Here is an 11444-nt window from a genome sequence, read left to right on the forward strand (position 1 = left end):
TGATTATTACAAAATAATCTCCTTTATACAGCAGAGCCAACCTTTTGGATATATGGAAACAGTTTGGCGACGATATTGTCTGATAAGTCCTCAGCAGCTACTAATGCAGACACAATGGTGGAAGCATAGAAAGCCAAGAGCACCCTCAACTGAGCTGAGCTGCCTGGGTACTCAGCAAAAACCTGGAACAAGGAACACAAACAAAACACATTTAAGAGTGAAAGGTCAATCAGAAAAAAGTACAAAAATATTTACAGCTCTCATAAACTACTTCAGGCTTTGACATTTAAATTTTTTACCATGCAACATGTAATAAATATGGAGTATGATGAGAATGAGTAGCCTAATGATATTCCTGACATTTTTAGATGGTATCTTTGTATAGTAACTATAACTAGAATTTGGGAAGGAATAGATCATGTGTGTAGAAAAATCCTTTTGGAAATAAACCAATTCACAAAAAAAAAATGTCTTTCTTTGAGAAATATGAGCAATTTGACTGCTCATGTTTCAAAGCACCAGATCATTTAACAAAAGAAATTTCTTCAAAGTACCATTGTTATTAGGGAAGGTTTTAGTATGTTTTCTTCATTCACAGCAAGCAACCTTTGCAGGAAATTGTTTTCATGAAATAATATACTACTCACCTTCACAGATTTTGTCACCAGACTACAAATGAAATCCATAAATCCAAGATCTTTATAGCAGTGGGTAATCAAAGTTCCTTTGGCTAAGGGCACTCCAGATTGCTACTGACAGAAAGAACTATTAGGAACATGCATCAAACTAATCTTTGTTTGAAAGTACCTCCTCTTAGTAATGTCTATACATACAGTTCATAAATACAAAATACTCTCCCCTTACAATTGGTGGTGGTGATGAGACTAACACATAAAATCATACCAACTTCTGAAATTCAAGAGGTCAACAATGAAGGTGAAGGTACTCTGTGAAAAACGCTTATGTCACACTTTGATAAGTATTTACCTAAATCTGTGTTCTCTAGATTTGTATTATATTAATTCTATTGGTCAGATTTGGTTTTTAAGCCAATGTGATACGGTTTTGTCAGTGCTTTACAATAACACTGAGAGTAGAAATAGACTAGGAACCCAGAAACTTAAATTGCTATTCCTACCACCTAGCATGGTATTTGGTGTGTATTAGTGCTCAATAGTGAATGAATCAATGAAAGGTGCTTTTGAAGTGAACCTTAACAGGTAAGCGGTGTTTTGGATATGTGGAAAAGAGTGCCAAGGAAGCAGCAGGGTCTGGGGGCAGATCAGGGGAAAAGTGATTCTGATGCTGTGAGCAGAATGAATGTTGGGAAGAGCAGTTGATAAGAAGCTTTATCACAGGTTGGCCTTCTTGAACATTCTTTAGTTAAAGTATTTATATCCAGACTCATAAATTCGCCAATTAAAAAGTTCCCATTCCTGCCCTTTTGCTAATTCTGCCCTCGCTAGCACCATCAGTCACGTGTGCACAGCACTATGCGTCACGAGCCTCCTTTCCTCCTTGCTCCCCTCCAAACCTGCATCACCACGCTCAACATGCAGCCAAGTTCCTACCAGCAACGTACATCTCCTTTCCTCTACTGTACGTTGGAAACAAAGTGCTAACGGTAAGTCAGGTGGTTTTACTACAGTAGTGTGCTATCTGATCTTACCCAGACCCTCCCTGTCAGGCAAGCATTCTTTTACTAATCTATAATTCAATTCCTAGCATCTTCTTCACAACTTTAGTAATTTCCTGAAGCCTTTCAAGTTATCCTTATCCTTTTAATTTTTGAAGTATTCTGCCTTTCTTCACCGCCAACTTTTTTTTTAAGCTCGCAGCTGCAAAATTTAAAATGCCAAATGATACCGTGTAGTGGAAAGACACAAGCTCTGAAATCGGATAAAGATCCAAATCTCAAAACTCGCCACTTTATAGTTATGTAAACTTTGGCTAGTAACTTGATTTTCTGAGCCTCTCCTCATCTGTAAGAATGGAGTTTTGTGAGAATCAAAGATAATATAATGTAAATTGCCCAGCCTCATGTCAGGTATTAAATAAAAGTTAGACATTATTAATAATATTTTCAAATGGAAGTTAGAAAAAAAGAGTGAGAGAGATAATATCTGGACTATCCTCGGGAGCACTGACTTTATTTTTTCCAAATTAATCCTTTAATCAAGATTTGTAATGATCATAGATATGTGGCATTCAGCAGTCATACCTTAACTGGCAACAACCAGAACCATTTGTGCTTTGAATTGTTAATTTTCAGAAGCTGTATAACCCGCACAAATATTCTTGTCTCATGGTATGGCAGAACACAAGCAATGAGGCTGTCTTGATTATAAAGATGGATATGGAACCTGGGGAAAAAAGCAAACAATTCAAACAGACACAAAACTTAATAAGCACCTATTTCCTTACACATCCAAACTGTGTATCAATGAACTCAAATAACCTAGAATGAATATCAACAAAAACAGCCACAGAATTATATGACATAGAGCACTGCGATGCTAAGTCCTCAAGTTTACATTCAAGTACGCCTCAACATGGTCCTGCCAAGGCCTGTGCAGCAATATTTTTGAACACTAAAAATAAAAACCTACATCCCACTCACTTTCTCTCAATGTTTTTAAAGTAACTGGTCAACTAGGCAGCAAAGCTCAGCTCCTCCCTGTGCTCTAGTCACCTTACACAGCATTCCTAACTATCATAATTCTAAAACCAAAAGACTATTTAAAAAGAAAATCACATCAATTTATTTGGATTTTAAAAATTTTCCTTTTCAGCTGGGCTCGGTGGCTCAGCCTGGAATCCCGCGCCTTGGGAGGCTGAGGTAAGTGGATTGCCTGAGCCTGCGGGTTCGAGACCCACCTGGGCAACTTGGCGAGACCTCATCTCTACAATAAATCAAAATATCAGCCGGGCGTGGTAGCGTGCGCCTGTAGTTCCAGCTACTTGGAAGGCTGAGGCTGAAGGATCGTCGGAGCACAGCAAGTCGAGGCTGAGGTGGCCGGGAGCGGCCACTGCACTCCAGTCTGGGCAACAGAGTGAGACTCCAACTCAAAAAAAAAAATTTTCCTTTTCAAATTACAACCATGTACAACTTGTCGATGAACTTCACAAAACTTTGTATTGGTCCCTCTACACTAATAAAACAAGTATATTAATTCTGTCAGATACATTAAATCTTTCCCAGTCTTTAAGACCTACCGCAAATGCCTCCTTCTTCAAGATGCATTTTTTAATTCTCCCAAACAAGTGACTTCTCTTCTGTCTAAACCTATCTGTTCACATTTACTTTTCTTATAGTACTATACCATGGCCTTTGATTCTAAGATGCTACTTTTCCCATGAAACTTTACTCAACTATTCCAGGCAGACCTACATCCACAAAATACTGCTTTAACTTTTATTATGGCCAGGTGCAGCAGCTCAGGCCTGTAATCTCAGCACTTTGGGAGGCCAAGGTGGGAGGATCACTTGAGTCCAGGAGTTTGAGACCACCCTGGGAAACACAGCAAGATACTGTCTCTACAAAAATTCCAAAAAAAAAAAAAAAAAATTAGCCAAGTGTGGTGGCACACACCTGTAGTCCCAGGTACTCGGAAGGCTGAGGTAGAAGGATAACCTGAGCCCAGGAGACTGAGGTTGTGATGAGCCATGATTGTGCAACTGCACTCCAGCATGGGTGACAGAGTTAGATCCCGACTCAAAAAAAAAACCCAAAAACCTTTATTGTGGCATTAATTTCAAAACAGTAATCAAGAACAGCCTACTTGTCCACATATCAAACTTGATGTCTGTTGAATAAATAAGTTATCTAAAGAAACATGAAAAATGCAAAAAGTACTCCTTACATTAATGATCTACTAAGGAAAAAGGAGAAATTAAAAGCTAGAAAACGTGAAAGATTAGACTTTTGAATTTTTTTTTTTAATCTGAAGAGTCTAATGATCTGATAATCAGACAAGATTGGGTGTATGGCTGTAGACTGGTCTGATAATCAAAAGACCCCAATTAAAATTGTTTTCTCAGTGACACACTTGCTTCCTATTAAAAACAACAACAACAACAACACTTTATCTCCATGTCTCCAATTAATGAAACAGAAATCTGCTTTTAAAACACATATATTAGGGGAATAAATAAAAATGTATACGCTGATTAGCCTCGGTGGCTATGGTCTGTAATCCCAGCAGTTTGGAAGGCCGAGGCAAGAGTATTGCCTGAGCCCAGGGGTTCGAGACCAGCCTGGAAACTTGGTGAGACTTCATCTCTACAATATATCAAAAATTAGCCAGGCATGGTAGTGCATGCCTATAATTCTGGCTACTTGGAAGGCTGAGGCGGAAGGACTGCCTCAGCCCAGCAGGTCAACCCTGGGGTGGCCGTGAGCGTGCCACTGCACACCAGAGTGGGTGACAAAGTGAGAAGGTGACTCAAAAAAAAAAAAAGTGTATGCTAATAATTGACAAAATAAACTGAGTACATTTCATTTACTGAAACAATTCCCAAGGTAGATAAAAGATCAGACCTTGGAAATAAACTTCAGTTGTATACTAGCTCTACCACTTAATAACGGTGTGACTCAGGCAAATTAACCTCTCTAAGCATCGTTTTCTCAACCCTAAAATGCAGACAATATAAGTATCTCCCCACAGGAACGCTATGAGGATTAAGTGAGACAATGCAGGTCAAGTGCTTACCAGGATCTGGTACATAAATGCTCAATACACGTTATTTTTGTTTTTCTTAAGAAATGGTATTTTGGCAGGGCACAGTGGCCCAAGCCTGTAATATCAGCACTTTGGGAGGCCAAGGAAAGAGGATTACCTAAGCCCAGGGGTTCGAGACCAGCCTGGGCAACATGGTGAGCTGTCTCTACAATAAAATAAAAAAGTTAGTCAGGTGTGGTAGAGCGTGCCTGTAGTTCCAGCAACCTGGAAGGCTGAGGCAGAAGGATCTCCTGAGCACAGCAGGTCAACACGGGGCTGGCCATGCACAAGCCACTGCACTCCAGCCTGGGTGACTGAGTGAGACCCCAACTCAAAAAAAAAATAAAAAAATAAAAAAAAAGAGAAGCAGGCTTATCTTGCACAACAGACACTACATTAATCCTTTAATATATCTAATTTTTCGGCTTTAAATTGATACATGTTCTCAACTACTTAATTTTTTTTAAAGATCAAAGGAATAGCCCATAGTTACTTCTGTAATCCCATCAGTTACCTGCGAATCAGCCACTCCAAACATTTCTGTGCTGGCTTAAGCAGGAAATAAGGGGACAAGTGAATAAGGAATAATGAAATGTTTTCATCCAACTGTTTGTTCACTGCTTTGGTCTGAACGCTGCGCTCCAGGGTTTTTGCTAGCTGGCTAAACAATGGTGCTTCAAAACGCTCAAAGGAAGGATCAATTCCAAGCAGTTCTTCTAAGCCAGTGCATCCTTAAAAAAAAAAAAAAAAAAGGGGAAGTTTATTTAATAATTCTTTGCAAGCAAACTCATCCCACCCCTCTTTTAGTCTCACATACCCCCTAAAAGTATCGGAATCCTTTTAGTATGTATAAAAATCTTCAGTCTCAAACACAAATTTCTAGCTTTTACATCCCCTGCAATAACTAGCCCAGTCCTGGGAAGGACTCTCCTTCACCCCAGTCATTGCTTAGGTTCCCCTTTAGTTGTTCTTCCTTTTCACATATTAGTCGACCTCTTTAGCCTTGCTTCTTCATCCGAGAATTGCAGACAGCATTAACCACACACATTTCAAGCACCAACCATCATTTGTTACATTCTCTTTCCCTTAACAGCACAAGGAAACATGTTAGAAACTGCTAAAGAAGAGCGTGGGGCAAAAACAAAAACAAACAAACAAGCAAAAAACAGGAAGATACAGCAACATTCAGAAAACAAACTCCATAAAGCGATCTTGTAAGCGAAGAGTGGCTCACCAAGGGCAAAGGCGGTGTCCCTGTCGAGAGTGGCCGCTTCCTTGGGGTCAAACAACAAAGAGGCAACTTCATCTCTAGATAAGAGGCTGGGATCGCTTTGAGGGAGGGCGAGTCGTTGGAGCTGCTGGGCCAAGGACGTCATCTTTCACGCCAGCGGAGTTCTCACACGGGCTAAGAAACACAACCCGTGAGAAGTCTCCACGAAACCCTAAGCTGGCTTAACTGGAAGCAGCAAATGTCTCCTAGGCAACTCTTTTCTGCACTCAGCGCCCTCGCGGGGCTCTCGGGCCTGGGAGGTGCAAAAGCCACGGCAACCGCCTTCAACAGCGCATTCCCGCGCCCGGGGCCGCGCCGAGGAATCCTCCAACCGCGACTCTGCCGACTCCCGGGAAACCCGCAGACACCTTACCCTCCCTCGATTTACCGCCCCGACACGCAGCTGCCTCAAGCGGCTCCATGCTCTCCTCACCCGGAGTTCGGGATTCGGGTAGGACTCCAAAGCCGACCTCACAGCAGCTCCCACATGGTACTAAGCAGCCCAGCCTTCGCCCGGAAATCCAAAGCACGCCTCAACGGAGCTTCCGGTTTCAGGCGCTACGGCAAGGGAAGAGGTACAAGCTTACTGGAAGCGCGACGGGCTGGCCCCGCCTCCCGGAACGTAGCCCCGCCCCCGCAGCCCCGCCGAGCCTGTTCAGTCTCAGGGTTTGGGGGCGGTGGCTCAGAGTTGAGGTCTGTGCTCCGTCCAGCTTGATGTCTGAAGGTTTCTGTCACTGGCTAAGTTTTTTGCGAACTTTAAGGGTACATAGCCAGAATCATTTATCCGACGTAGACTTGTCCAACTTTCACTGTGTGCCAGCAGCATTGCACAGTGATTAAAACGACGGGTCGGAAAGTCACGCAGCTTCGGCCTCAAATGCCGGCGCTAGCGCCCCTTGGCTGGGTGACCTCCGGCTAATTATTTCCTCTCTCTGAGTTTCGTTACTTCCTCTGTAAAATGGAACAGGTCGAGAATTTCATAATACGAGCTACCGATCCTAGAACCGATCTATGCGTGCTGGACTCCACTGCCCCAATGCTTCGGGGCGATCCTGTTTTGTTGCACTCCTGGGGAGCCTATAGTACTGTTTCTATTTTTATTTAAAAACCAAACCTCTTAGGGCATAATTTGCAAACGACGAATGCATCCACTTCGGTGGAACAGTTCGCTGCCTTTCAGAAAATACTTACAGATGTGAGTATCGCCCCAGTCGAAATCAGGAAGTTTCCGCCGCCCCTACGTTTCCTCTTGCCTCTTTGCGAAGATGCCCATCGCCACCCACCGCCCTAGACCACCACTGGCCTTGGCGCCACTACAGATTAGAGTTGCCGGAGAGTGTGCTACGTGTGCGTCTACCAGATCTGTTTCCAAAACAGTCTGGCGTGAGCTAGAAATAGGATGAAGTGGCCTCACATCTGCCCGGGATGGAAGCGTGAGATCGGATGCTCCGCCGGGGCTGTCCCGGATGCGTCCATCTCCCTCCGGAGACGGAGCTCTCTGGTGCCAGGGGTCAGTCTTTCTGTAGTCCTCTTCCCCGGAGAATGTGGGAAAGGCAGCTCCAAATTTGGAGGCTGCTTTTTGCTGCATTTCACGCAGATTCTCTCCCTTGTATTAACAGAATCTTTTGTTGGTTTACTTTAGCAGCATGGAAAACAATCAAACTTTTTGTCCCCGGTTATTTGTACAGAGCGTTAATAATCTTTTCACGTGGTGGTGAGTGCTTGGCAGAGAATAACATGAAAATCCTGGTGGTACCCATTTTATCCTTACAAACAGATCTCTCAGGGAATTTTTTACTCTTTCTAACGTGTCACAGGAATTTTACTTTCACAAAAACCATCAGCTTTGGATATTTAGTAAGAAATGAAAACCAGTCCGATTTTATACACAAGACATATTTGCTTTTTTGCTTTACAAAAATCCTCTATATATGTTTAAAAGCTGTATCAAAGTGAAACTTTAAAAAGTGCCACTGATATTTGCTTCCATTCTTTCTATGGCATCTCCAATGATACCGTCTACCATTGGTACCATCTACCATGCCAAATTTTACTTTGGAAGTAGGCTTGAAAAGCAAAAAGGAAAACAAGTTAGTTTCATAAATATAATTTATTTTCTTAAAGCTTTTATTTGAAATATATATAGTGGTTTGAATTATACGTTTCCCCATTTAAAAATAATTTTTTTGGATTTGTTCCTGATTGTTTTCTGATTATCAGCTTCTTGGATTTTGTGACTATGCCTGTCTCACAGATTATTCAATTGAAGACTAAAGCAAAACTTACTTTCTCAGTTATTTTTGAATTTAAAATGCCAGTTCGAGATCATACATAGTTCTGCAATTCTCCCATCTAATAATCTTTTTCATGGCTCTTAATATTTTATATTCACAAAGGCATAATTTTGGCTATATTTCTTGCTGCAAGGAAAAACATCGTTTTAGAGATGACATTTTAACTATGCATCCTTTCATTCTGATGGAGAAGGTCATCTAGTAGAGTGATGACTTCTCATTTTAATCAGTGTTCATGGCAAGGGATCTACCTAAAAAAAAAACAGAAAGAAAATTGTAAGTGTGATTTGAATGAATTGGTTATTTTTTATTTTGAGTGAGAGTCTCACTCTGTCACCTAGACTGGAGCACTGTGGCACAATCGCCTGCTGGGCTCAGGCGATCCTTACACCTCAGCCTTCCAAGTAGCTGGCACTACAAACATGCTCCACACACCTGGCTAATTTTTAAATTTATTTTATTTATTGTAGATATGAGGTCTCTCCATATTGCCCAGGCTGGTCTCAAACTCCTGGGCTTAGGCAATCCTCTGGCCTCGGCCTCCCGAAGTGCTGGGATTACTGGCAAATCACTGCACCCGGCAAGTTATTTTGAAAGGAAATTCTGCCTCTCCCAATCCACCCTTTAAAGTCCTGAGTACAGATACTTTGATTCATTCCATGTGTCTTTTATGCCGAACTGAGGATAGAGTGGAACTTGCATTCCAGTAGGAAAAGAGGCAATACACAAATAGATAAACCAGAAAACCATCATGTAGTGTGACAAGTACTTGATAACAATAATACAAAGCAATATGATAGAGGTGATTAGAGGGTGTCATCAGGTTTGAGTTGTTGCAGACGACTGTCTGAGGAAGGGTCATGAAGCTGAGACCTGAATGAGAAGTCTCGAAAAAATGGAGATCATCCCACTTAGGATTGATCTTGGTGTTTACTCCACTCCAATCACAACAGATATCATTTCTGATGTCAGATATATCAGACTGGTATTTTCTTCATAGATGTGACCACTATCTGAAATGATCTGATTTGTCTGTTTACCTGCTTATTTCTTGTATCCACTCACTAGAATAACAGCTTCAGCAGACTGGCATTAAGCCTACCTCTAAGATTTGTGGAGCTTGGGCAAGAGTACAAATGGACTTACTATTGTAAGTCTAACTATTTAAACGTTATACGTAAATTTAGCACATTATTAATCAGGATATGCTATAATCTCCAACACTGACAAGTAAAATTTATAATGACAAAATTAAAATGTTTTTATATAACTGAAAATCAGCAAAATCTAAAAGATGACTGCATTTAATTATTATTATACCTGCTTGAGTGTCCTGTTGACTGTTTGATAATTTTGGATGAGTCATAAAAACTATAGTTAATACATTTCCTATATATTTTGCCCATAAAATCTTAGTTTCATTTCATAAGATTTTCATGTAACTGTGTGCCACTGGCAATAATGATCAACAGAATTAAAACACAAAACGTAATTATATTCAAAGGATATAAAATTTGCATTTTTTGTGAGTCAGGGTTTTGCTCTGTTGCCCAGGCTGGAGTGCAGTAGCACAGTCATGCCTCTCTCAGCCTCCAACTCCTGGGCTCAAGTGATCCTCCTGTGTCAGCCTCCCTAGTAGCTGGGACTACAGGAGTGGAGTGTACCACCCCACCCAGCTAATCTTTTGATATTTTGTAGCGACGCGATCTCGCTATGTTGCCTAGGCTGGTCTCGAACTCCTGGGCTCAAGCATTCCTCCTGCCTCGGCCTCCCAAAGTGCTGGGATTATAGGAATGGGCCACCGGACCCGACCATTGAATGTTTTTATAAAAATATAAATTAAGCCGGGCTCGGTGGCTCAGCCTGTAATCCCGCGCCTTTGGGAGGCTGAGGTGAGTGAATTGCCTGAGCCCATGGGTTCGAGACCCGCCTGGGCAGTGAGATCTCATCTCTACAATAAATCAAAAAATCAGTTGGGTGTGGTAGCGCATGCCTGTTATTCCGGCTACTTGGAAGACTGAAGTGGAAGGATTGCCGGAGCCCAGGAGGCAAGGCTGCGGTGGCCTGAAGCGGCCACTGCACTCCAGTCTGGGTGACCGAGTGAGACTCCAACTCAAAAAAAAAAAAAAAAAATTAATTAATTAAATTAAAAAATCAATACATTAAATATTATTTTGTACTTTTTTCAAAATATTTATTTTTTGTAAGAAGAAAATTGTAATTATAATTAGTTACCAACTTTGAAATAAAATTATTTAAATAAAGCTAAAGGTTTTTTTTTTGGTAAATATTACCTTATGAAATTTTGCATAAAAGTAAATTACTCACAAGTTTATCTTTCAATGCTCATTTAGTTGCCGGTGTAAAGAATTGGTATTAACCATCTTTTATGTTACATCTGTATCTGCCTATTTTCAAATTTAAGAATCATATGAATTGCTTAATATTGTTCAGTGTTCCTCAGCTGCTATATCTGCTAATTCCTGATTATAACTAGAACCATAAACTGGAAAACAAAAGGAAATAAGGAGTTACATGTTTGGAACTACTTAGATATCATACTTCATTAGGCAAAAATCTGTTATGTTCAGTAGTTTGAAAGGAAGAGTGTGACAAATTAATTTGTCTTTTATTTATGTAAACATTTCTATATCCAAATCCTCTCTGCACTCTCAAGCAGTATCTAGAAACAGTACACTCCACAAACCTTCAGAGTATTCAGGCAGGCCTGTCTTTTATTTTGAGGATACCAAGCAAGAGACCTGTTTTCCAGAAGCTTAAACTCATAAATCATGAGACCCGATGGTTAGGCTTATGAGTTATGCTACAGCAGGGATAAATGGCAGATTTTGAGGGAGAGGCTCATACATTTTTAAGCAATTTTTTTTGTATTTATGATATGCAAAGATTAGGGTCTTACCCTGGTCCAAGGATGATACTGAAGACAGGGGCTTTCTCATATTTACTGCTGAATCCCCACTACCAAATAAAGTAACTGGAATGTGGTTAAATTAACAGTACGTGCTTATTGACTGAATTGATGAATGAATTTAAATGTGTATACACTGTGTCTGCATCTCCTTCCTCTTCAAGAAATGTGTATCAGAAAGCTGGTGAGTGAGAGTCGCATTATTTATAGGAGTAACTTAGAATGATTCT

General features: G+C 40.8%; 1 protein-coding gene across 1 annotated transcript in view; it reads right to left on the bottom strand.

Annotated features, from left to right (window-relative positions):
• Positions 1-6126, bottom strand: part of HEATR1 (HEAT repeat containing 1) — a 58662-nt gene extending 52536 nt beyond the window's left edge. The window contains exons 1-5 of the mRNA XM_008059088.2: positions 5956-6126; positions 5236-5452; positions 2222-2363; positions 648-749; positions 42-182 (exon numbers count right to left, since the gene is read on the bottom strand). Of these exons, the coding sequence (XP_008057279.1) occupies positions 42-182; positions 648-749; positions 2222-2363; positions 5236-5452; positions 5956-6097 (744 nt within the window). The 5' untranslated portion in view covers positions 6098-6126. The remainder of the gene's footprint in view (positions 1-41; positions 183-647; positions 750-2221; positions 2364-5235; positions 5453-5955) is intronic.
• Between the last annotated feature and the right edge of the window lie 5318 nt (positions 6127-11444).

This window comes from Carlito syrichta, unplaced genomic scaffold, assembly GCF_000164805.1.
Source record: "Carlito syrichta isolate Samal-C Ts95f unplaced genomic scaffold, Tarsius_syrichta-2.0.1 Scaffold303709, whole genome shotgun sequence".
In the NCBI taxonomy this organism is placed as follows: Eukaryota; Metazoa; Chordata; class Mammalia; order Primates; family Tarsiidae; genus Carlito; species Carlito syrichta.